This window comes from Dunckerocampus dactyliophorus, chromosome 12, assembly GCF_027744805.1.
Source record: "Dunckerocampus dactyliophorus isolate RoL2022-P2 chromosome 12, RoL_Ddac_1.1, whole genome shotgun sequence".
Classification (NCBI taxonomy): domain Eukaryota; kingdom Metazoa; phylum Chordata; class Actinopteri; order Syngnathiformes; family Syngnathidae; genus Dunckerocampus; species Dunckerocampus dactyliophorus.
In genome coordinates, this window is record NC_072830.1 from 30,266,905 (window position 1) to 30,294,574 (window position 27,670).

The window sequence follows — 27,670 nt, forward strand, 5'->3', positions numbered from 1 at the left end:
GGTAAAAGAAAACAAAAACGTCTATGGTGGCCGTTGAGCGTGACAGAAGCACACAAAGACGCTCCTTTGAGAGGACAGAGACTGTGACCTTGTCAAATATGCCAGTAAAGATGTCTCGTCTGGCCCGGTCGCCTGTCATTCCTTACAGCCAGCACCACTGAATGCTTGGGATGGTTCTGCAGATGGCTGCCAGGCATACAAGCCCCTCAGAACCATTCCTAAAGAGCCCCATCATACGAAACACAACAGCTCCTCTGTGTAGCCTCACACACATGGACCCCTAAAGAAGACTTTTGTCCCTAAATGCTACCTCCGGGAGCACAACGGCCGCCTGTTCTTGGCTGAGGACGTGCAGACCAAAACACAGCAAAGTCACAAGGGCGGCCCGACAAAGATGGCTATGTCCGAGCGGGGGCCGTGTCCTCAGATGGAACTAGAAGAAGACAACGTCCTTACATCAAAGCCAGCTGGCTGCACATTCACTACTGGGCTGAATAACGCTGCTGGACGGAGGACGGTAAAGACTGAAGAAAGACTGACAGCATGACCGAGAATGCAGGAATGTTCTGATGTCCAACCAACAGGCTTCTTCACACAACACATGTCAATAACACCGCAGTCACGTGACAACACCAACGAACTCTTCTACTCCCGAACTGCTGCTTGTGCTATTATTGCTCTGGCAAATACACCACATGGTGGCGCTGTCATTAAGCTGGATTGATACAAGACTACCCACAGTAGTTTTAGTCATTTTAAAATCTGGTGCGTACCTTTAGGGGCCTGACAAGCACGTGTGTCAAATTTGAGCAAGATTGGTTGAAAAACAAGGCAGCCATGGAGCAAAAGGTCTTGACAGGGCACAGGCGAGGCTCAGCAGCTGTCATGTAAGCCAGTGACAGCTGCTTACGTATGATTCTAAAACTTGAGGGGTATTTCTATTGCATGAATGCAAATACAGTAGTACCTCGCATAAGGTAAACTTTTTATGTAAATTCCACTGAACGTAAAGAATTGATGTAAAGTTTTTGCATCGTATTACGTAAGGAATTCCATATAACGTAAAGCGTCAAGTCCGTGCAAGCGACAGAGAGACTAACAGAGTACACTTGGTGACGCCTTCTGGCTTCACGCTCTCATTGGCTGATTATCAGGGCACCGCCTACGCTCTCATCTCATTGGCTGACGATCGGGGCACCGCCTACGCTCTTATCTCATTGGCTGACTTATCCAGCGCGTCCATGTTTGTGTGTGAGCTCCCTTCCTCATCGTAGTCGCCCTTAAACTAGTTCGCACGCATTGAAATCTCTTCTTAATTTGTTTACTTTTCTTTGTGTTAAAATGAGCGGAGTCATGGGCCCTAAACCAAGTGTAAGTGGTAAGAAAAAAAGGGAAAAGTTGTCAATCAAAACAAAGCGTTCCCCATCGACCATTAGGTCTTATTTACCTTATTTTATATTGGAATGTTACTCTATAATGTTTATGCAGTTTTCTTATATTTTCCCACCATATTTGGTGGACTTGGAATATTTTGAAGGCCCAAATGTGTGAGTTTGGGAAGATTTTGGAACGGATTAGGCTATTTACATGTATTTTACGCTTCGTATAACATAAAATCCCTATAACATGAAGGTTCTTGGAACGGATTATTTACGTAGGGGCGTCTACTGTACTGTATGTCTTACAAAGCACTTTGAACACAACCCATAGGGGGCGCCACAAATGTCATTCGGTTTTCACAGGACTGCATGTCCTCAGCCTTCACACTTGCAACGTTTGATATGTTTGTTTTCACGGTACGCTACCTTTGATTGTTTCAGAGACTCACCGGTTTCTTGCGGGCGGTGCAAGGTGTGTCCGAGGGCGAGGAGCCCGCACTCAGAGCCTCCTCGATGTCCAAATTGAGCTGGTCCAGTTTCCTCATCAGTTGGCTCATGGACTCACACCAGGGAGACTTCAGCTGCGGAACACAAGAGGGGAGAAACATCTCATGTGAGTTTGAATGAAATTTAGCAGCTCAACAGGGAGCACAAGTCTTGTGCTGAAAGACACGTCATCCCACCAGTCGGGGTCCCAACGAGAGCGGACATTGTTAGTGATTGTTTTGTTATGTTTTTATTTTGTCAATGAAATGTTTAGCACCGGTGCTACACGCTAACGCTATGAGAATGGCTTAGTGCAGGGGTGGCAGATAACAAAAAGGGGTGGCAAATTTGGCAGGGGGGTCGCCTTTATACAGGTGGTCATCAAACAGAACAACATACTTGCTCACGGTGCAACGAAACGAAAACACAACGCATTCAGAGCAAGTAAACGCATCACATACATCAACTACTACTAGCACATGGGTGATAAACAACAACTAACTGCTAAACATAACACATCACTTATTCCAAACGCCCGCAAAGCATGTTGGGTCATCCAGCGGCAACAACAATATGACATATTAGCAATAAATATTGGATATCAAGACTATGTTAGCTCCTCCTTGTTCACTTCTCTGACGACCTCCTCAACGTATGCAAACATGTGACAAACACGGCAAAATGTTATTTGTATCTGTACTTTATTTATCCCACAGCGGGGAAATTCACTTGTTACAGCGGCAAGCAAGATACGCAAGTAAAGAATGAATATTGACTACAACATGGTTCAGGTGGCGCAGGTGTTGTAGAGCCTGACAGCGGTCGGTATGAAGGACCTGTGGAACCTCTCCTTCTTACACCGTGGGTGTAACAGTCTGCTGCTGAAGGAGCTGCTAAGGGAACCCACAGTGTCATGTAGCAGGTGAGAGGTGTTGTCCATGATGGATGTCAGCTTAGCCAACATCCTTCTCTCCCCCACTTCCTCCACGGAGTCCAGAGGACCGTCCAGGACAGAGCTCGCTCTCCTGATCAGTCTATTGATCCTGCTCCTGTCCCTGTCCGTGCTGCCCCCTCTCCAGCAGCCCACAGCATAGAAGATGGCTGAGGCCACCACAGAGTCATAGAAGGTCCGTAAGAGAGTCCTGCACACACCAAAGGACCTCAGTCTCCTCAGCAGGTGGAGGCGACTCTGGCCCTTCTTGTAGAGGGCGTGGGTGTTGGGAGAAAGAGTACCACAAGCTACCCAGCATGCCTTGCGGTGGGAATATATGGGTGGTTTTTTTGGCATGCGCAGATATTCATTTGTATGCCCACATGGTGCAGTAGCTAGGTTACTTTGTGCGCCGTGTACATGGACCCCTTTTTTTGTACAAGCTACAGATTGCATGTGACTACTTTCACACAATAGCACTGTAAATCAAGTTGCTGGCTACAGTTTCGATGTTAGAGGTTTAAAAAATGGAAATTGGAAATGCCCGGTGGGCCGGATTAAGACGCTTGGCGGGCCTGTCGTGGCCCGCGGGCTGCAGTTTGCTAGCCCTTCGCTTAGTGGTTCACTGTAACATTATTACAGTTACAGTACATTTATTTATTACAGCAACATTATTCTCCGCCTGGGGGGTGTAAAACGTGAAAAGTAGTCGGCGGCGGCTCCCTCTATGCTGCTGTAGTTGAGGGAAGTATTCCATGTTGTGATGAATGTGCTCCTGTGTTACTACAAGCTCACAGCGTGGAGATAAAAGGATAAAACGTTGTTTTGATAGAGAGCTAGAATAGCTGGATCGCGTTACATTGCATTATTAGCTGCCTCGTGCTAGCAGCTTTTCAGTGTGTGTGTGTTCATATCTCGTATTACGATTGTGGATGATGGGCAAAATCCCAATATTCCTTTAAAGGGCAAAGCTGTAGCACTTCTAAGCTAGTAGACACCTTTTTGGTGACATAACTTGAAGTAGCCAACTTTGTTTACAATTATTATATTTGCTTTAAGGCTGCAAAACCCCTCACCATACAATTTATACACCTTTCTCAGACAGACATGAACATTTTCTCATTTCTCTCTGAACAAAAGTTCATATTTCATTTGAATTTGAATGATCCATCTAGTCTAGTTCATGCTCAAAGACTAGGTGGGACACACATCAGTCAGACTAGATAGGACAGCTCTGGTCTAGTTCATGCTCAAAGACTAGGTGGGACACACATCAGTCAGACTAGATAGGACAGCTCTGGTCTAGTTCATGCTCAAAGACTAGGTGGGACACACATCAGTCAGACTCGATAGGACAGCTGTGGTGTAGATGTAGTGTAGACAGCTGTATTTTTATGAACTTTCTTCCTCTGCATGGGAGGCTGACCGTATGAGAATCAGCCGTGTGTCTGCTGCACTGCAGCCTCAGTATTGTTCCGTGGTGTGAATGAGAAGCCAGCATGATTATGTTTGTATTTGTAACAAACGGTGCAGGTGCACCGAGAGATGACGCTTGAGTTTGTCAACTTAAACAAATGCTGAAGCAAAAAGAAAAAGAGGCTTTGTGGTCAGGTTGAGATGCTCCACATGGAAATGTGATCTGCTCTGCCACTTCTAGGGGGGTGAAAGAGCAGAGCAGGAAGGTGTGCCAAGTGGAGAGTGATGGAACTCACTGCTCCCCCCGACACAGACAGTGTGTATAAATAGAGCATCCTCACGGGGGCCTCAAGATGTGTAGGCTGGGCCTCATAAATCATCAAAAGTCACCAAACCATCATGGCAGTCATCGGACTGGTCTGCTAGCATACATCATGTGTGTGCTAGCAGACGCATCGACCTACGTACATCATAACACACATCATACATGATGTTCAACGCCATGACATCGAAAACCAAACTCCACTTCTCGTTGACTCCCGTGTTTGACCTCACAGAATCCTCCTGGGATGCAGCAAAGAATCTCAGCCCCAAAGACTTTGTCAAGGAAAGTTTACTAAAATGGTTATTCATTATTTACAGGAAATGAGCTTATGGAATAATATTGGACATATGATTCATTTTTCATAACAGATGAATTCTATATTGATTTCTATATTTCAGGTCCTTATCAGTTGTTGTTTCAATCCTAGCACCTCATACAAGTCTATCATTCAGTATGCATTAGTATCATTGGTATTACTGGTTTTTTCTTGTGAAATGATCTTTCTTCCAATAATATTCTGATTTTATCAATGAAAAATGTAAAACTGTGTCCCCAAAACATTGGCTCCATTTGTGTCATTTTTCTCCCAAACAATTGTTCATATTTTGGCTTGTTGTGTTGGACTATTGTTTCAGTGCTCCTTCAATATCGCGTTGCCCACATTTGAAATGCTCTGAAGATTTAAGGAGGCGGACCCCAGACCATGCATTTTCCCCTCTGACCGCCAAGAAGTCAGCTGACCCCGCACTTTTCTTTTTTTGAACCACTCAATCCCAGAGGACTGACCTAAACCTGGCTAATCCCCCGCTGACCCTCCCCAGGGCTGAAGATGTCACCTGGGGTCAGCGAGAGAGGAAAAGAAGCGACGTGTTTAGACAGCGTGATATCTCGCATAGGTCCTTGCCTCTCGCTTTCATATTTGACCTTCGGTGGTGTCTCAAGCAGCACTGATGGCAAAAACACTGAAAAAAATCCCACCTCTGATGTCCTCTTCCTGTTTAAGTACACTACACTACTTCAAGTACAGTAGATGCCGCTCAATGCAACTATTGGGAAAGCTGCTTCTAATATTTTGACCGTCTTGTGCTGCTAAAAAAAGTTAAAGAAAACATGAAAATGTGTGAAAATGTAAGTATAAATATTAGAAAAGACATACGATTATCATGTGAATATGAAATAATGACTTTTTTATTACTGTATATATAATATAATGTATATTATATATAATATTTAATTTTTTTATTTAAAAAAATCACTTATCACTTTTTATTATTATTCACATGTCAAATATAATTTGAATATACAGACTCTCTCATGCAGCTAAATAGGGCTTAAAGAAAGGAAAATATTTAAAAAAGCTATTAAGTATGTATATATTTTTGACTTAAACATTTGAAATACATAGTTCTATAGTTATATAGAAAAAAAATCAAAGGACGAAGGAGGCCACCTTGATATTTGTATACATTTTTTTTATTTTGAAAAAAGTTTCCAAAAATGTTATATACTGCATATTTTTAAAGACAAAGCTTTGTGTTATCCTTCAAGATTAGTATCAGCAATTCAGCTCTGGACCTTTTTGCTAAGGTTTTTTTTCCCCAGTTTTTGCTTTTTTTGGTTACATTTTGTTTCTGTAATGTGCTGCAGGACAGGAGACAAATAACAAAATAACAAAAAATGAGCCCACAAGTGGCCCCCAGCTGCACTTTGGACAACCCTGGATTCAAGGATCACAAGCAAAAAGGCTGGAAATTTCTACTTTTTTTGAAGGACCATAAAAGTCAAAGTAGTGAAATTCTCCTCAAGTCACAGAACAAGAAAAGTTGGAGTAAAAAAAAAAAAAAAAAGTCCGACAGGAAACGCGAGGCCCTAGCGTCCTGCAAGAAAGTCATGCCTCACACACACACACACACAGACACACACACAGACACACACACAGACACACACTATCTCTTTGTCTGCACCGTGACAGCCACACAGTTTTTAGGACGCAGCCACGGAGAATAAACCAGATTCCAAAGGAGGTTTGAGTGAGACCATCTCATCCTGGCCTTTCTCCCATCCATCCATCCATCCATCCATCCATCCATCCATCCATCCATCCATCCCTCCATCCATCCATCCATCCATTCATCCATCCATCCATCCATCCATCCATGCATCCATGCATCCTGGCGCCATGACAACAAGGCTGCTATGAGTCAGTCCAATTGAGATGAATGCCTCCATGTTATCTTGTGGGGGACAACTATAACTTTATCAGCACAAATTGGCCAACAGTGAGAGGCCCAACATTGTGTCTTTGACATGGAAATGAGGAGCTGGAGTGTGAGGGGATCTGGGCTGGCTGCCTGCTCGCTCGCCACCCACAAAGAGTGCCACAGATCACCATGGAGTTGTGTTAGCCAGTCTGACGCTGCAGCCAATCGTGCAAAAGGCCAGCAGCTACCTGGATACTCAACGTCAAGTTTCTGGAAGTCTTCAGGATGAGCTCCATCATGCAAGCAGGCTGGGAGATGACACGAGACGAAAAATCATGCAAATATCGCCCCCTTATGGTCAAAGTTGACAATTGCTTTAGTCCCCATGATGGAATAGAGTGAGGTGTTTCCTGATTTTCAGTACATTTTAATCTTGCCCGCTTTAATGACATCTTCTTTTATTTTAAAAATGCATTTGTAATTTTGCAAAGGAAAAATGCTGTGATAATGCAAGAATAAGGTTCTAATATTAAGATAAAAGTGTCTTTCACAAGAGCAATGCTGCAAAGCCTCCAAATATTCCAAAGCAAAGTCATATGATAGCAAGAAGAAAAAATGTCACAATATTACGATGATTTGTCAGAAAGAAAGTGGAATATTACAAGCACAAAGTCTGAAGTCTTTTGCAAGAAAAAAAGTGAAATACTGTATTACACAAAAAAGCAGCAAAAATAAAGTAAAGAGTATAAAGTCATATTCTAATATTGTAAATGATAATACTGTATGGCCAAATATTGTGAAAATAACAGCAGATTTACACTAAAAAGTGGTAATATTTCCATAGTCATAATATTATGAAAGTACCGCTGCAATTTTACATGTAAAAATGGTAATAATAAGGTTTCCATAATAAGGTCATAATGTGAAGAAAATAACAATACAGTTTTGCCAGAAAAAAGTTGTTTAAAAAAGTACAATTTTGAAAAGAATAGAAGAGAATAAAGTCGACTATGACTTTAGTCTTATTTTTATTACGTGTTTTTCTAAATGCAATACACAGTATAAGCCTTTTCAGTGTAGCCCTTTACACTCGGGCTGCAACTGACGATTAATCAATTAATCTGCTTGTTATTTTCGATTAATTGAGACCAAATCAATGTGAACCAAACACAAACAGTTCGTGCTTTGGTCCGCAACGTATCAGAGAAGAGGCAAAAACGTCCGTCCCTGCTTTCCAAAGTCAAGGCTGATGTGTGTGAATAACTTGCATGGACGAAAGCACAAAGACAGCACGTCTGCTTTCATCAATGAGGTGTAAAAATATTCACATCTGAGAGTCTGAAACCGGAGGATATTCCTATTTTTAAATTAAAAAAACAATCAAATACCAAAATTGTCACCTGGATAATCAATTAAATCATCAATTCATCCTTTAATTGTTGCAGCTCCGTACTCTATACAGTCTAGCTCTACATATACAGTACTACTAACTAGGGATGTCCCGATCCAATCCGATTTTTTTTTAGAGCCTTGCCAATCCGATCCGGTACCGATGCTTTTTTTTGTGGAAATAATCAGCTTTTGTGCCAAACATGAATTTGTGGAATTGAATGTGGTTTATGCAAATAGCTCTTCAAAGCATTAAAAACAATGCAACCCAAGTATTGCTGGCCAATAATATCGTTTGGCTTTTGTAACAAACTAAATCCAATAAAAGATTACATTGGAGAAAATGGGTGTGCAAAATCCTTTTAGGGTAGGACTAATCATTTGACATGGTGAACTCTCTTCAACGCAATAGTAATTTATTGACGGTCCCTAGTATGTGAGCTCCCCGCACCATGACACAGCAGTCCGAGCACAGTGAGGGGGAACTGCCGCTGTAGCTAGTAGCCCAGTATCAGACGGCCATCCTGAAGCTAACTCCACCACGGTACACCGCGGACGACATGTCTACATGGTGGCGTTGCGTTTTCTTCTTCTTGCGGGTGGCGAGAGTCGAGTGGCGACCAGCTTTGAGGCGCATCACCGCACCTACCGTGTTGGAGTGTGGCTCGGTGTTACCAATGTGATACGGTAACCGGATGGGCCCGATCTCATGGCAGAAGCCGATATTATTGGATCTTCAAAATATAGCTCGGATCGGAAGATCGGATCGGGACATCCCCGCTACTAACACTACCGTATATTTCTTTCTCTTGGAATGTGTAAGGCATTTGTAAGACTCCTATTCCATGTGTACAAATGTTTCCATGTGACACGGAAGCTAGAGAGCGACGCTGCCATTTGGTAATATTTACAACAGGCCGCCTGGATTCCACGCATTCTTCCTCTGCTTTTCAAGGAACACCAGTGTCTCTCAGCACGCTGACGCGCAAGCGTTTGCGCCACCCTGAAGAGGCTCATCTTCACGCCAGCCGTTATCTGCACTCACAGCCGTGACACTGACATGCCATTTGATACGCCGCTACAGATAACCGCTCAGCACGGGTACACGTGACTTTTAACTGGCCAATACAGAGGGTCAAAGGTTGTATGAAAAGGCCACTTCCGGACAAGAAAACTTGAGAAAACATCGAGGGAGTGGAGGGAAAACAGAGGATGTTTGCGTTCCTGCTGGATTTCACATTTCACACACGTCAAGAAGTCACAGTGGACTGCAGTGATGGCCACAAACGTGTGCGCTCGTGAAGCCCTTCCTGGTGTACCATAAGCCCCGACGGCTTTGGCGGTGACATCGCTGTAAGTACAAGGGACATGTACCTGCTGAGTTAAGCAGCATTCTCCAAAAACACAAAGATTGTGACCAGGAAACATTTTGCATGTTTGCATGTTCTCCCCGTGCATGGGTGGGTACTTTTCAGGTGCTTAGTCTATATGTGCCCTGTGAGTGGCTGGCGACCAGTCCAGGGTGTACGCCACCTCTCGTCCAAAGTCAGCTGGGGGAGGCTCCAGCAGAAGCTGTATAGAAAATGTATGGCAGGATGGTTGGCTAGGCTAATGTAGGACTCATGGTTAAACATATATTACAAAATATATTACAAATGTGTCCAAATATTCGGTGCACCAGCACGATGGAATGAGATATGAAGAAGGAAACTGCCGAAACAAATGGACACCAATAAATCAATAAATACATACATACATAAATACATTTTACTGCAGATCCGCTGTTTTTGCTTTTGCTTTTAAGATTAGAAAAGAGCCTTTTTTTTCATAATTTCTTAGTGGAAAATGTTTGAATTTTATCACTGACACAGATTAATAACTATTATGATGAGAAAAAACTCCATGAATAAAGTTATTATATTACAAGAACGTTTGAATTTAAAGAAAAAGTCTGAATTTTGAGATAATATAGATAATACAGTATACAGTATATATATATATATATATATATATATATACACAGTATATATATATATACCGTATATACTGTATATATGATATTGCAAAAATAAAATGTTGATTTTGTAAGAGAAATACTGTCATATTACAAAAGAATAAATAAAGTTGTAATTTGGTCTTTTTAAGATTCATAGAGAAGAGATTCAAAGGTCAGACTGTTGTCCTCCCCAGCATGATAAACACTAATGGCCCCACAGGTCGGATCACCACAACAATGCAAAGTCTTTCCATACCTCCTTGCTGCTGTTTTCCGCCTCTGCTTCATAACCACATCGGTCACTTCCTGGTACGCCATGGGCGCCGTCCTTCCTCTTTCTGTGATTGGTCTGGAGCTCCCTACTGGGCGGCAGCTCCAGGAACACGTCATCATCCTCGTCGTTGTCGCAGTCTCCCTGATCGTCATCTTCCTCTTCCTGTGAAGACTCTTCATCAGACCTGCCGTTGATGCAAGTGCAGTGCTCTGCGTAGTCCGAGAAGGTGATGGAGCTCTGTTTGTGTTTGATGATGCGGGGCAGGTCTGGAGTTGAGTTAGGGTCGGTGAGGACAGGTTCCTCAGAAGTCTGATTGACATAGCCATTTGAGATGGTCTCTAATTGCTTGAAGACCACAATTCCGTTGAGGTCTTCGGTTGCATCTCCAAGAATTTCAGCACCTTGTTCTTGTTCCTGTAAGCACAGATCATCTAAAACAGAAGTGCCCTTTCGTCCGTCAGGAACCGGTGCTAGTGGTGAGCAGCCTTGAGCCTTGAGAGGATCATCGCATTGTCGGTCTTGGACTGGAAGGGAACCACGTTCGTCCTGATGTGATCTCAGGTGTTCAGCTGCATCTCCAAGAATGCGTCCTTGCTCCTGTAAGCGCACCTCCTCTACCAGTTCCTCTTTATCAAGATCAACATCAACACAACCATCCATTAGTCCATCAGGTACCAGTTCCCACTGCAAGCAGCCTGGAGCGTCTAGATGGTCATTGCATCCTAGATCTTGGACTGGAAGATGACCACAACGGTCCTGAGATGAGCTCAGAAAATTCATGTCTTTATCGTGGGTTCCTCCAAGGACATCACAGAGCTCTAAGGACTTAGAACCACCCTTTAGTACATCAGGACTCAGTTGAACATCTGAGCAGCGTCGATCCTCAGGAAGAAGATTATCCCCTCTGTGGTCCGGGACAGGAAGATGACCACAGTGTTCTTCATGAGAGCTCAGATAATTCAGATTTTCATCAACTTCCTCAATATATTCTGTTGTGTTATTAAGGCTAACACAAACAGAACTGTTCTTCGGTTCGTTCTGACTTTGTTCCAACTGCGGGGAGCATGGATCCTGGACAGGACTTAGACCACAGTGGTCCTGCGGTGAAATCCATATCGACGCATCTCTTTGTCCAAGCTCCTGAGACGACACTTCCTCTACTAGTCCCTGGTTCTCAAGACCGACACAAACAGAACCGTCCTGTAGTCTGTTGTCTCGACGATCCAACTCTGAGCAGCATCGATCCTCAAGAAGATGGTCCTCCGTGAGGTCCCGTGAGCTGTTTGCAGCACTTTCTGCGGACGCTCCTCGCGTCGAAAAGGCCAATTTGTTCGATGCTGTGAGTGTAGACGGATGTCCCTCCAACTGCACCTCAGGCGGAAGCTCCATTGTTATTATCTTGTACGGTTTCTCATGATTTAATGTCCACGGGTGCTCGTGCTGCCAGTAAAAGACAAGGCCGTGTTATCTAAGATCCTCAGTCCAATTGAGCCCACCTGAAAGAGAAATAAAAAATAGGACAGTAGATGTGGACAGTGCTTCTGTGTTTGCTAGGACACAAGCGCAAATGTGACATGCAGCCTCTGAACGTGTGTGCTTGCGCGCCGTGAATGTGAACATCTGGCTCGGGCTGAGCCATTCAAGTCTGGATCTGTCTCACGCTCGACGGCGCTGACATCACAACTTCAGAGGAATCTGACTGTTCTCACCCGCACGGTGATTTAGAGCGTCCCGCACCATTCATCAGGACGCAAGATGTCGCCTCTCAAGTGTGCTTAACATCCCGCTCACCCCGTCATTACAGGCCCGTCTTTAAAACACACCTCGGATGGCTCTGAGACACAACATTCCACCATCGTCATCGTGATCATCTCCAAAGGGATTTCCTCAGCAGAGCAGGGAACCTCCATCAGGTCAATCAACACATTTCCCGAAAAGATCTTTTGTAAACCAAACCTGCCTCTTCTCGTTATCCTGCAGACGGGTTGTTTCTATGAGTATGTTGGCAGCTGGCAGAGCAGTGGCCTTGAGACGCTTGCTTCACCGCCTCCACCAGCACACACACATCCACGCATGTTTGCTCTGACGACGCGAACCGATAAAGCAAGTACGTCAGACAAGGACAACACGCTCATATCAGTTGGACACCACTTTCAAAAACAACAAAGCTGAGTACTGTCTCTTCAGCGTGCCTCTAGGAATACCCTTGGAAGGATCTGGTCGTGTCTCCCTGCTCCCTCTTATTGGGCCTCATTCACGAACATCTTCTTAAAAGTCTTCTTAAGAAGTGTACTTAAGAAGGCGCGGGTTGGAAACTGCGCCACATTCACGACACGTTCTTAAGTAGGGATAATCGTTGGCACCGGTGTTCTTAGGTTGATGAATGCCAACTGCGATGCACGTGCATGTAAGGCCTAATTTGCATAGGTCACCGCCTATTATTTCCTATATAAGGTCAAAAATGTGCCGTGCGCAACGGGCAGCTGGAGGCGGAGATGGCAACGCGCAAGGGCAAGACTGAGGAGCAGCTGGACAACAAACGAAAGAAAAAGTTAAATTGTACTGAAATAGAGGTGCTTTTACAAGGAGTGAGCGAACACAAGACCACCTTATTTTCACGTGTATCCACCGGTCATCAGGCCATCCAAAAAGAGTCGGCATGGAGCACCATTGCAGGAAACATAAATGCCGTTTCCACGGAGAAACGCACCACCGCAGAGGTTAAAAAGAAGTGGTTTGACTTAAAATAGACTAAAAAAAAAGATTGGACTGCACCGGAGGGATCTGGAGGAAACGGGAGGTGGGCCATCAATCAGAAACCAAACCATTTCGGAAACTCTAGAAAATATTTACACAATCATGATGGAAAAATAAAGTCAAAATACATAGTTTGTGTGTGACAATGTATTTTTTCTGTGGTTACATTTGATTAGACGCTGCCTAATTAATACAGCAGCCCCGTGCTCTGGCTCAAGACGCGGCTGGGGGCGCGTGTCGTTATCTGGGGGTGCTACGTGCGCAATAGACACACCACGTTTCATTGCGATGTTATTCTGATGATCCTGCACACCTGCAAGAACAGAGAGGGAAGCCTGAAGCCTGAAGCGGGACATCAAATATTGGTGGCTTTCAGCAAATAAATCTAATGGTCCCTTTACATTCTCTCTCTGTGCAGCGCACGTCCAGCCAGCTACTTTCTTTTTGATGAATTGGGATTTGAATATATATTTATCCATGGAGTATATTTTAGTTGTTTTGATGATAAATCATTGTTGGGATATTTTATTTGCACTACATTTTTTGGGATCAGGTTGCAAAATCCATCATGAGGGCGATTGCGCATTGAAAGTGCAAGCTTTGCTTGTGCGTAAGAGTCCTCCTGAGCGTTCGTAGAATTTGTTCTTAGATCTAAGAACTGGGAGTTAAGAACACGTTTCGTAAATGCCGAAAATCTTCGTAAGAAGGCTTTAAGAACACATTTGTGCGTAAGAACGTTTCGTGAATGAGGCCCAATGTTGTTACTGTGTTAAATCAAACCAAATTCAAACCAAAACCAGCATGGGCAGGAAATGTTGTCACTTTTGTTATCCCTTCTATCCATCCACAACAACCCAACAACTTGCTGTTGTTTGGTCATACTTTCACTTTGCGTAGCGTATTGTCTTCTCTCCCTGTCCGTCTCCACTTTCCCCCCAGTCTTCTCTCTCTCACCTCTGCCTGTCCGCTCTTAAATCATGTCGTGTCCAGTGGCATTCCAAGACGATTAAACGAGGTAGGAGGAGGAGTACTGGAGTATTCCAGATCCACCTGTTGTACACTAAATCCGTGAATCCGGCACAATAAAACATGCCAATCACTCGTACCGCATGACTACGCTGCTGAACAGGAAAAAGAAAGGAATCTAATAAAGGCAGCACATTTAAATGGCAAGAAGGACAAACATCTCATTCGTCATCACGGCGTCAGCAACAACACAGAACCCTCACCTGCTGGGGGGAGAACAGACGTGTTGCCCAAACAATGTCATCATGGCAAAACAACGCGGGACAGAAGGTCAGTCAGGTCCTTCACACTTCGTGAAGACGAGCTCGTCATCGCTAACATCACCTCCTCCGCCTCCTCCTCCTGCACTGGTGTTTCCCCAAGGGGGCTGCAGGAGCACTGCAAACCATTGAGAATATGCGCAAGGAGGGAGCGGGAATGTGTATTTGTGAGGAGAGATGGGAAAAGGGAGGAGGAAAGGCAAGCAAAAGGAGGGAGAGGCGGCAGAGAGATAGTTGGCAACGTGTATATATGTATGGACGAGCGAGGAGGTGGAGTGGGCTAGCGGGGCCTCGTCATGGAATGACAGCACTCGAGCGGGCTGAGCCTCGCTGGGACAAGATGGACAGTGACCCGGCGCTCCCAAACAGGCGCTTTAGGAATGCTTTCAAGTCCAGGGAGAAAGTTGGAGTGATTTCGACTGGAGAGCACGACAGCTAGCTACACTTGCAACGCTGCTAAAAGCCCTCGTTCATAGTGGCCGATCTCGCGCGTGATTTTCCTTCAGTATCATTACTATGTTGTTGCACTTATTAGCACTTTTTGTCTCATTTCCACACTTTCTGCTCAGAGAGAATGAAATCATCCAGTGACAATCTGATGCGGGTTTTTGCATTAAAAAAACATGTTTTAAGCATTAGCGAGGAACCAATCAATCATGTAAATATGAGGGTCAACGCATCAAAGTACAATCGATAAAATAACACATATGAACACAAACGATATATTTATCGAATGTACAGTAGTACCTCGCATAACGTAAACCTCCTTTTACGTAAATTCCACTGAACATGAAGAATTTATGTAAAGTTTTTGCATCGTATTACGAAAGAAATTCCATATGACGTAAAGCGTACCAAAACTTTGTATTGGTAGTAAGTTCACTCTACTGTAGTTTGTCTTTCTTCCTTGCCGAGCGTCTGTAACATGAACATGAGCATGAGCATGAACATGAACATGAGCATGAACATGAACATGAACATGAACATGAACATTAACATTGCAAATGCACAAATAAGGTTCTGTTAATACTGCTGATCCAAACCATTCCACATTGTCACACAACAACCTCTCCGTCCCGTCACACACCGTGCATCCACTTCACCACATCGAGGGGAGCGAGCGTATGTTCATTCATACGTTCATTCATTCACATGCTCGTTCACGGACGAGGTGGTGACAAATCGGCCCTCTTACTCCTGCTGCGGGCCAACAAAAACAACTTCCCTCATTCACAAAATAGCAAAGGTGCCTCCGTTTTGCAGGAGATATGTCAAACACAGCGTGGACGTGCACAAGGCATTCTCTTCATCAGGTACGACATCCAAGAGAAGAGCTGAGCATCACTCACGTTATAGGACGACCTCAAACTACGAATGACGCGTGGTTCCAACAGGAAGTGGTTAAAAATGGCATGGTATGGAGGCCAAACACAAAAAAGCCCAAAACCTTCCAAGCGAACACAGCTGCAGCAGCAGCGCAGTTTGGCCGGAGAGATAACGCTGCATGCGCAATTTTCAATGTTTCTCAGCCTCTCGTTCCCAAAGAGCGAGCAAGCGTCTTTCGCCATGTCCTTGCTGAGGAGAAGTTTACATTTCTCCCGCGTGACTGAAAGGGAATGCTAGTGAAGGCACGCACAACAGGTTCAGCTTGTGCCCCCCAGGAATGAGGACAATAGGCACACGAATGCTCAAGCGCTGTATTTGCTGTATTTGACACACAGCAGGTCTTCCATGACTCAGCCTGGTAACAACTTTTAAAATGTTCAAAATATGCCAGTTTTCCAACAGTTTAAAAAATAGTGTATTGGACGTGTGTTGTCCGAAACGTAGATTGATGCCGGAATTTAGACACTGGAAAAATGCTTTTAGTGCGCCTGTCTTACTGGGAAGGCGTTTGTAGCGTTAATGCTAATGAGCTGGGTTTGTGTGTGTGTGTGTGTGTGTGTGTGTGTGTGTGTGGCTGCGCAAGTGTACTTTGGTCACATTAAGGCAGGGAAGTCCAAAGCTTTCCCTCCGAGGGCCACATACTGAGACACCTTTGATATTTGCAATGCATATTTCAAGAATAAACTGCATCTCAGCTTTGTGAGGTACAGTAAGTGAAAAAACGGATGATTAGTGTGGACTTCGCTCTTTGTTCTTTTTTCTCATTTTTGCTGGGTGTTTTGTCCCCCAAATATTTCAACTTTCTTCTGAAATAATCTTTGTAAATATTCTTCTCATAATGTCATGACTTTATTCACATAATATTTTGACTTGAATCATTTTTTTCCTCAACCTATTTTTCCAAAAATGACATTTTTGTTGTTGTTTTTTTCCTCATAATGACTTTAAAAATATATATATATTATCTTTAATATTTCACCTCCATGCTACTAAAATAGCATTAGTTTTTTCTCATAATATTACAAGTTTATTCTCATAAAATTGCGACTTTTTTTCTCATTAGAAAACAACTTTTTTCTCGTAATATTTTGACTTTATTCTCATAAAATGACAACTGTGTTTTTACATTTTTGCTGTTTTTTCTTTAAATTTCTCAAATATTTTAACTTTCTTCTTGTGAATTTTCTTCTCATAATTATGACGTCATTCTCGTAATATTTGGACTGCATTCTCCTAACATTAGAACTTTTTGCTATTTACTTTTTACTATATATACAATTTCTGAAAAATTACAACTTTATAAGTTGTTTTGTTTTGTTCCTCATAATGTTTGCTCTTCAACATTTCAACGTTATGCTACTAAAATGGCATTATTTGTCCTCATATTATGACGTTATTCTGGTAATATTACAACTTTTTCATTAAATTTTTTTCTCCTAATATTTTGACTTTATTCTTGTAAAATTACTGCCGAGTTTTCCATTTTTGCTGTTTTTCTCGTGAAACTATAGTATTAGAATGTGCCACAGGCCAATAAAATGGCCATCCTTGCATTAAGGAGCAGGACAGGAGGACACAAGCGTTTTGCAACACCAGCATAGCTATGTGAGCTACAATGCTAACATTTTAACAGCTCGTACTTTAACATCATGCTAGCTTAGCCTGTTCGCTGAAGAAAAACAAAATGATCAAATGATTATAGCACGCACGTCTTACTGATGGAATTTATTTTAAGATGTGTAGCAAAGCCCAACTGGAACAAAAACTGGAACCCCAAAAGCTTCAAAAACATGTTTAGTGCTGATAAAAATGCTAGCGACACATATTACACCTGCATAGCGCCTTCAGACAATGTAAGAGAATAATACCAGCATGAATGAAAGACACTGCACAAATAATAACAGATTTGTTTCAATTGGGGCCGAGGTTAGAAGAGGTGGGGGGAGCATTGGGCTCAAACACAGCTGGATGTTCTCATAAATAAGCTAACCTGAGGGGGTGGAATGTAATGCTGGTTCTGATAAAAGAAAGAAAGAAAGAAAGAAAGAAGCAAACAGTGAAGAAAAGGTCCAGACGCACGAGCTCGGCCAAGACAGGCTAACATTTGTCCTGCGCTTAACCTTTGCTACAGCATTCTTGAACTTGAAATATCGAGAAAAGAAGCCTACATTTCGAGATGGAAAGTGTTGTGTGGCACATGGAAGTTTGCTATTGTCACAATCTCCATTTGTTTGCTCGTTTTTATTACTGCTGTTATTAGCGATTACGTTTTGATTGCACGACATCATTCATTTCCACAAAACTTGATTTTGGTGCAGATCTGGAAAAAGTTGCTGGGCCTTGTCATTTATCTGGACGGTTTTCCGAGGCGGCTAACGTGGCGATGCAAAGTCTCATCCGGCCTGGCAGTCATGTGATGAAAAGCTCAGCATTCTTTGTTTTTCTTTTCTAGCACGCAGATAAATTACGTAACGCGACACAGACCAACTGTCAACATCGCCAGAAGACATTCCGACAATACCAGAGTCTGACTCAATATCCCTGCTGGCTTGTTTTGTGTGCGCTGTTGGTGGATTCCTTGGCGAGGTATCGACCGGCAGTCATGGTAATGGTTTCCTTTTATTTTGAACATGCATGCAGGCTACATTGGACTGCATCACATGTTACAATTCACCATCCCGCATGTCCAAAAAGGAGCAGGAAGAAGCAGATCTTATTTAATCCTATCCCCCATTTCTTTGTGCACTTCCTGTATTCAACGTGGACCAAATTGAAGCTAGAAAAGCGCTCAGAGAGCGCAGATCGCCGTCAAGCGACATACAGTAGCTCCCCCCATACTGTGATTCACACCAAAACAATAATCCTACATTTTTTGGATATTTTGTAGAACCTGTTGCAAAATTGTCCTGTAGTTTTTTCCCCCAAGTGCTCTGACCATTTTGATGGCGTTACATGCACAACTGGCGAAAGTGGTCCCGTCTCGCAATGTCAAGGAATCCTTGAAAAAAATCAAACGGTGATCCGGATCATCCCCGAAATGTAATCACTTCTTTCATATCCCGTTTCCGACACGTCCTGAAAATTTCATCCCAATCCATTCCAAACTTTTAAGTTATTTTGAACACAAACAAGCAGATAAAAACATGATGTAACGTCTGCGCTGCGCTTGGCGGAGGCAACAACGCCATCTGTCGGCATGAAGCATGAATATGTACCTCAGACATAACCATCTCACATCTACGGCTGCAACCAACACTTATTTTCTTGGTTGATTCGTCTGAAGGGAGCGATCGTTTACGCCCCAGACGGACGAAATCAGTATGAAGCAAACACAAACAGTTAGCGGTTTGGTCCGCGACATGTCAGAAAAGAAATAAAAATGTCCACCGCTGTTTTCCAAAGTCAAAGACTAAAACACAAAGATAATCGTTTAAAAATCACTTTTGATTGGCTGAAATCAGAGGATATTTTACATTTTAAAAATGATTCATCGAATACTACAATTTATGTCGATTAATTGGATAATCGATTAATCATCGATTAATTGTTGCAGCTGTACTCAAATCTAACAACTCTGTAAAGCGGGGGTGTCCAAAGTGTGGCACAGTGAAGAAATAAATTCATTCATTCATTCTTTCTTTTTTGTACTGCTTGTCCTCATAAGGGTCGTGGGCTTATGCTGGAGCCTATCCCAACTGACTTCATGCAAGAGGCGGGGCACACCCGTGATTGGTTTCCGGCCAAGCTAGAATTTTTTTGCATTGCGCATTGCGCAAATGGGCGCAATGCAGAGCGAAAAAGCTGAAGTGTTCATACTAATAACTCATAACATAAAGCTTGTATCTCATCATTATGACTTTCCTATCTCATAATTCCAACTATTTATCTCATAAGTACGACTTTTTATCTCCTCATTTCGGACTTTTTATCTCATAATTATGGCCTTGTCCCATCATTTTGACTTTCTTATCTCATCATTTTAACTATGTAGCTTAGCATTATGACTTCTTCTCCTAATAACTTTTTATCTCATAATTAGGACTTTAGCCTATAATTTTGACTTTTTATCTCATAATTTCAACTATGTATCTTAGAATTATGACTTTTTGTCGTAATTTTCGACTTTTTATCTCGTGATTATGACTTTATCCCATAATTATGACTTTATCTCGTAATTTTTTAACTTTTTTTAATCACATGACTTTCCTATCTCATAATTATGACTTTTTGTCTCCTAATTTTTTACTTTTTATCTCATAATTTCGACGTTTTATCTCATAATTTCAACTATTTAGCTTCGAATTAGGACTTTCTATCTCGTAATTTCGAATTTTGCCATGAAATTTTTGCAAAATAATTTATAAACATTGGAAATAAATTGAAATTGGACAAATTGGCTAATCAATACACTGGAAAAGTGTACTTTATTCATTGATTTTATTTTTGTCATCTTTACCTGTACTGCTTCGATGCAGGACGTTCATGGGGGATTATTGCACAGTGAGTGCTTTCTTTTGGACCTAAATGAAGTCCCGTCTGACACTATGACCTTCTCACACACCAGGAGTGCGGTGACGATGCTCCCAAACATTTAGGAAGGAAACAGGATGTCATCTTCAAGCTAAATAAAAGACTGGTGCTGGTGTTTACGGGGACATGAATCACGTACATAACACTCGCACTCACGGAGAGCTACAAATTAATTCACTCCAACAACAACCTCGCCTGCTGCAACACGCTCTCACAATCAACCTGCAAATTCCTTCCGCTCCGACGCATTGAGCACTCCAGCAGGGGCCGTGTTTTCATTGTGGTCGTACGTAATTGACAGGTATGTCTGATGAATACCCCCCTCCCACACACACAACTCTCCGCTCAACCCAATGAAACATGCTTCTTGGAATGTGATGGGGAAAAAAACATCCCAAGGTGGCATGCGGCACTACATCGGGTGATGACAAGGTGAAAGCTTTACGGTAAAATACTCATAATTCCATATGATATCTTGGATCTGTTGTGGGGGTTGGGTGTTCCTTGTTATTTGTTAAATTGGCAGCAGAATTGAGAGGGAGATCATTTTCTTCTGTTATTTAAGTTTTTATTCATGAATAAATACCTCTTAATGACCAAATGCAGCAATATCCCGCCAGGAACCTGCGAATGGAGGGCCTTCAGGGGTCTGTGCTCTAATTTCTCACTGCTGTCATCCGTATATCGGAGAAGTGGGAACATGTTAGGTATTGTTTGGATTTCTGTTGCTTTGTTTGTGAGCAGGATAACAATGCAGACATGTGAATGTAAATAGTCCCACGTGTCCATTCCCCATGACTCATGTCACGCTTCATGAACCAGGGAGGTTTTTCATGTCTGAGTCACAATGGAAGCCAATTCTAAAACGGTTTTTAATCCAATTGATGAGTCCTTATAGATACTGTATCTTCAGCTGGCTACTTTGTGACACGTGGGAGCTACAAAAACATCAAAAGCGTTTATAATCGTCACATATTTAAGCGCTTCAGCGGTGTGGAGCTTTGCAGTGACTGACGAATATTTGACAGATTGCACAATTCCATTCATTGCACGTTTGCCAAGGGCGATGAACACACGTCGATGTAATAATAACAAGAAGACACCTGAAGATGACACATTTTTATTCTAGAAAAGAAGAGATCAACCATTAGAGACAGCAAACTCATGCATGTTTCATTCAGATTCACATCATTTTTGAATCCACTGAATTCTTTCTTGGTTCCTCCTTTGCAGTTTTACAAAGTATCATAGAAATACAAGCGGCCCTCGCTTTAAGATGTCCCGTGTTTAAAAACATGCTCACTCAAATAAATTCAACACTTTAAAAAATTGTGGTCTATCAACACAAGTTACGCGTAACGGCTTGGTGGACTTGCTGGTGTGTTTGGGATCATTGTCCTGTTGCAGAACCCAACTTGCTTCCAGCTTGAGGTCACCAAAAGATGGCCGGACATTCTCCTTCAGCAAAATTCATGCTTCCATTTATCACAGCAAGTCTTCCAGGTCCTGAAGCAGCAAAACAGCCCCAGACCATCACACTACCACCCATAGTTTACTATTACTATGATGTTCTTTTTCTGAAATGCGGCGTTACTTTTACGCCAGATGTAATGGGACACACACCTTCCAAAAAGTTCAACTTTTGTCTCGTCAGACCACAGAGTATTTTCCCAAAGGTCTTGGGGATCATCAAGATGTTTTCTGGCAAAATTGAGACGAGCCTTAATGTTGTTTTTGTTCAGCAGTGGTTTTGGTCTTGGAACTCTGCCATGCAGGCTGTTTTTGCCCAGCGTCTTTCTTCTGGTGGAGTCATGAACACTGACCTTAACTGAGGCAAGTGAGGTCTGCACTTCTTTGGATGTTGTTGGGGGGTCTTTTGTGACTTGGGGTCATCTTGGTCGGTCGGCCACCCCTGGGAAGGTTCACCACTGGTCCATGTTTTCGTCATTTGTGGATAATGGCTCTCACTGTGGTTCGCTGGAGCCCCAAAGCTTTACAAATGGCTTTATAACTTTTCCAGACTGATAGATCTCAACTAATCTCAGTTAAATTATGTTTTGACGGGGGGTAATCACTTTTTCACACAGGGCCATGTAGCCTTGGATTTCTTTGTCCCTTAATAATAAAAAGTTTTCATTTATAAACTGCATTTTGTGTTCAGTTGGGTTGTCACTGATTAATATTTAAATTTGTTTGTTGATCTGAAACATTTGTGACAAACAGGAAGGGGACAAACACACACCACTGTACACTGTACATACATACACACACGTTATACACTTTATCAGAAGAGTGGTACCTCCCAGTGGGTCCCTTGTGATTCTCCACCCAGCAAATTCTTGTCATGCTCCTGGCGGGGAGACGCCCACAGCTGCCAGCACGCCTGACAGCAATGCAAGACAGATGGAGAGACAGAACAGTTGTATTTTGTATTCCAACACTGCGGCATTCTTTTAAAGTGATATAAAAAGCAAATGACCACAAGGTGATCCACAAAATTCTGCCTTTTTAAAAGGTGATAATATTCAGTTTTGATTGACACGGTCAAACGTGTATTGATTGAACAATATGTTTTTCATTTGGTTGTACCGGTAGTTTGCACTGTATCACACAGTGCGACTTGCTGGTTTACCGAGGATGAAAAAGATTATTATTAAATGACTGTTTCTGTTTTTGTAATTTTCTTTGTCACATTTAAATTACTGTTCTGACTTGGTCTTTTATCTTTTTAATGGCATGGAGCAATTGTAACCCCACAATTAATTAATACCATCTCTCATTCTGATCTGATTACAAATAATTATAGTATACTTCTACCCATAGCAATAGTATTAAGTAATCCATATTTACAATTTAGGTTTGCACAATTGTATATTGGATGCAATTTCAATTTGATATGAAGTATCCAATTTAAGATGGGCATACATTTATAATCATTTCTCAAATCTCATCATACGCATCATTCAACTATAGTTCATTGAATAATGTAGTGCATTTCTCCTCCGCGCCAGTAGGTGGCAGCAGAGACGCAGAGTTCATGCTTACACAACAGCCGCCATCAACAAACCCTCATTAACTGTGGTTGCACAATATTAGAGTTCGCGCTGCTCTCAAGCGCATGGAGTAAAGTCACCCAGATAGACAAAAATGACCTGCATTAATCAAGCAATCTCCAAAAGAAACCTGTTTGTGCTCTCTGCGGCGACTATCTTCTCCCAAAGATGTTTGTTCACAATACAAGTAACTGCGATTAGTATATTTTAACCATCGAAGAACCAGCAGCGAACACGCTACAATAAAAGATGACAAATCAGTTGCTTATTTGGTGTTCTTTTAACCTTTTAGGTCAGACAAAAGTGTTACGCGGTGCCGATTGTTCATCACGACGAGTATGTGTGCAACCTGCCGGCTAACCACAGGTTCATCATGGCCAAGTTTCCACGAGGATCAAATCATTAGCGATAAACAGGTGAGCCGCAATTAACATTATTATTACTAATAAGTGCATGGTGACATGACTATTTAATAGCAACAATGTTTAAATCAAGCCAACTCATGATTTCAATTCAAAATAGCAGCTAAAGTGTAAATGCAGCTTATAGTAAATATGTTATGTCGTTATAGTAATTGTGTTTTTGTAATTCCAAAAAGTATTCATTTGCAATACTGGAAACTGGTTATGTTATGCCAAATAATTCATTTAAAAAACTGCTCAGATAAACACAAAATTAACGCTAACTTGTGACGCATTCGCAAGCTGCGTTTTTCTTAAACTCATCCATGTAGTGTCAAAACTAAAATAACGTTGTCAATATCAAGGACTCTAAATTGAAAAGCAGACATGATAAATCCGTTTTCACTTCCGTAGTGTGCCCTGCGCAGGTTTGGCCGCCATGATGGTGAGCAGAATCCGGAAACATTGCATCGTAAACATGTGCTCGGAACAATGTGTAGCCATTAATTGCACCAATAGAGGGTCCAAAAGACCAGATTTAAAGCCGTGTAGATTTATAACACTGGTCGGTGTAAACAAACAGCACAATGGCCGAGACTCACAATCATGAGTCAGTGATGACTATGATTTAGGCTACAGTCTATCAAATGTATTAACAACATGTAGGTCACATTTCTGCAGTATAATGGGTTTTTACACATTTTGTTCAGTAAATAATATTCATTCATTTCGTCAAAGTGTATGCACAACCTGTAACTTTATTTTATACTCAGCTCAGAGCTAATGAATACATGAATACATGAATTAGCTAATGAATACACTGTTGTCGCCTAGACGCTATCGCCCCGTCCAGCTCTTTTGCTCACCATCATGGCAGCCTTTCTGCTCTAAAGTGTACTGTACAGTGTTCCATTAATTTCCAACCACAGTCCTGATTGTTTTGAAAATCTTGTCACAAAGTGCAGAAAAATGATTAAAAAAAAAAAAAAAAACAAGCAAGGAAACGAAACTCTGGTTAAATGCATTATAAATCAAATATGTTATTAACATTTGCCAAACTGGATGCTGCTGTTCTCCTACTTTCCAGTTTCATGTTTTCGCCCCCATTAGGTGTGGACGCCTGAAGTGGCTTCCATGGAGTTGCTGCGTGGTGTCCACACAGACGACTACCTGAACCAGTTCATCAACGGCAAGGTCAGCGAGAGAGACCAAAGGAGGACGGGATTGCCATGGAGCGAAGGCATCGTAAAGCGCTGTCGATATGAAACAGGCGAGAGTAAACTCAATCTACAAGACATATGAGAATTCACTTTTGATGGTATAATTTCCTAGTTTTCAAATGGAAATTATGTTCCCAAGTCGACATTAGGCTGCGGAAGCTGAGGCACCGATCTAAACATCTTCACATTGAAAAGCACAAGCTGGCTCACTCAAAGCTGTGCTTCACTATAGTGAAGCCAAGCCTCCAGGATGCACATACAGTATATTATTTTTATATGCTAACTATCTAAGCTTGGGTAACCGCACTCCATTTACTTTCTACCAGTCTTTGTTGAAGCGGTTAACAACAAACATCCTTATTTTATTACATTTTTAGTGCTCTCAAACAATCTCCTGTTTTAATTTACTCAGCAATTTAATTTACTAAGCGGCAAACTAGCCGTGCCTGAAATATATACTAAAGTGGTGAAACAGACCTGCGATTGGCTGGCGACCAGTCCAGGGTGTACCCTTGCTCTCGCCCCAAAGTCAGCAGGGATAGGCTCCAGCATGCCCCCGCGACCCTAGTGAGGACAAGCAGCATAGAAAACGAATGAATAATGAAACAGATTTAATGTCTCAGCAGTAGTTAGCACATTAATAAGTGCATTTGAACAATCACAAATATAAGATATTTACCGGAAATTCCGGCGTGTAAGCCGCTACTTACTACTTAGGTCATCATATGTAACAGTATAACAACACAACAGTCTGACTCACGGTGTCATTTTACTAAGAACATGTTACTAACACTAAATTCATCACACAGCAACCTAACACCCCAAAGGTATACCTCAGAAATATGAAAACATGTACCAATACGACTTTAAAATGAAAAAAAACAGCATTTTAAAGTTTTTCCATAAGGCATTGCGTCTGAGCTGCGGGTCCTCTGGCTCCATCTGGTGATGATTGCTCATGATTGGCTCTTGTCAAACAAAGCGCTGCCTGGTCCTCACGGACTTGTACGCGCCACAATATGCCATTTTATGACATGGACACGTGCGACTTATATACCTACCGGTGTGGCTTTTATATGTACAAATCTGTTTTTTCCTCTAAATTTAGTGGGTGCGGCATAATCACCAGAATTTATGGTACTTTGCTTTTCGTACAGGTGGCACCGTGCTGGCGGCGCAGCTGGCGGCGCAGCTGGCTCTGCAGCGAGGTCTGACCTGCAGCACAGCTGGTGGGACCCATCACGCCTTTCCCAGCTATGGCTCTGGCTTCTGCCTCCTCAACGACCTGGCGGTGGTTGCTCAACAAATGAGCGACCCATTGTGCAAGAGGAAAGTTCTGATTGTGGATCTGGACGTGCATCAGGTGGAGGAAATGCCCAAGCACTTAAAACATATGTTACTCGAATAAAAGTATTGGGACACATGGCTGTTTCACATACAGGACGTTATAGTCCTAGCCCTGATTAAGAGCTGTGTCGCAACACTTTCTTCCATCTATTCTTGTCCCTGGCAGGGTGACTGCACTGCTTCCATCTTCCGAGACGAGCCATGTGTCTGTTCTTTCTTTGTGCATTGCGGGAAAAACCTCCCCCTCTGTAAACAACACAGTGACCTCGATGTCAGTGTTGAGGATGGCCTGGAGGACAAGGAGTATCTCGCCACAGGTAACACAAGACATTCTTAAAAGGACAATAATAACAATATTCAATGTTCAAGTGATACCTTTTGCTACACAGTGGAGGCTCACCTTCCCTGGTTGCTGGAGTCTTTCCGTCCAGATCTGATCCTGTATGACGCTGGGGTGGACCCTCACTGTGAAGACTCCCCCTGACTGACCAAGGTTACACTGACACACATTACTTACAAACCCCTGTAGAAGCTCTTTTAGTGAACCCAGTGGTCTCCCCAGGGCTATATGAGCGATATCTGTATGTGATGAAGACAGCGCTGAGCAGAGGCACCCCCGTGGCAGCGGTCATCGGAGGAGGGTACTCACGAGACATTGACAAGCTGGCTCTGACATTCCATCGTCCACCGAGCAGCAACTCAGGTAAACCAGACGTTTGCATAGACACACAACTGTCTTATACGTCTTACATCAGCGATCTTCATGTTTCAGATTTGGAGGAAGCGCGGGATGTAAATCTTCGGCACTACAAATAGATCATCAGCGCTCCTATATTATTTATACCCTTGCCAAATTGTGAGTTAAAGGGACTTTATTTGTTTCATAGATTTCTTAAGTGGAAATGACACAGGAAAAAGACCTTGCAAGAGCCAGATGGCATTCTTTATGGTACTATTTACATTTTGACAAAAAGCTCCATGCCCACAAATATTTCTATGCTAGAAGTTACCACGAACCTCGTCTTTCCTCAAAAATTACAACAAAAATGTGTTGAATTTCTCCAACACAACTCTCGCCACGTTCTTGTCTCATTTCAGCATAAACATGCAACACATCAAAATCTGGACAGATTATCAGTAATTTGGGGTGGTAATTCAACCTTATTGACACCGAGTATCCATCAGGTGGGGTCTAGCGTATTTTTACCCTCAGTTATACTGGGGGGGTCTTTTGAAATCATACCCTTTGCAGGTACATTGTGCATGTGTACCTAATAATCTAATGACAAGAGC

The 27,670-nt window shown here is 42.5% G+C and overlaps 2 protein-coding genes across 5 annotated transcripts in view; one reads left to right on the forward strand and one right to left on the reverse strand.

Annotated features, from left to right (window-relative positions):
* The window catches only part of stard13b (StAR-related lipid transfer (START) domain containing 13b), a 77,579-nt gene extending 63,052 nt beyond the window's left edge, over positions 1–14,527 (reverse strand). The window contains exons 1-3 of one of the 4 annotated variants that reach the window (XM_054793832.1): positions 14,384–14,527; positions 10,380–11,893; positions 1,829–1,960 (exon numbers count right to left, since the gene is read on the reverse strand). In XM_054793832.1, the coding sequence (XP_054649807.1) occupies positions 1,829–1,960; positions 10,380–11,786 (1,539 nt within the window). In that variant the 5' untranslated portion in view covers positions 11,787–11,893; positions 14,384–14,527. Of the gene's footprint in view, positions 1–88; positions 183–1,828; positions 1,961–10,379; positions 11,894–12,106; positions 14,303–14,383 lie in introns of those variants that run through there. The other 3 variants (XM_054793833.1, XM_054793831.1, XM_054793834.1) reach the window with 3 other exon arrangements.
* Positions 14,528–14,741: 214 nt separating this feature from the next.
* On the forward strand, positions 14,742–27,173 carry LOC129191508 (uncharacterized protein SYNPCC7002_A1628-like). Its single transcript, XM_054794935.1, is given in 11 exon segments — positions 14,742–14,843; positions 23,702–23,799; positions 23,801–23,825; positions 24,921–25,080; positions 26,188–26,393; positions 26,544–26,694; positions 26,767–26,853; positions 26,856–26,870; positions 26,940–27,048; positions 27,050–27,080; positions 27,150–27,173. Coding segments are annotated over 11 exon segments (1,008 nt in total).
* The last annotated feature ends 497 nt before the right edge of the window (positions 27,174–27,670 follow it).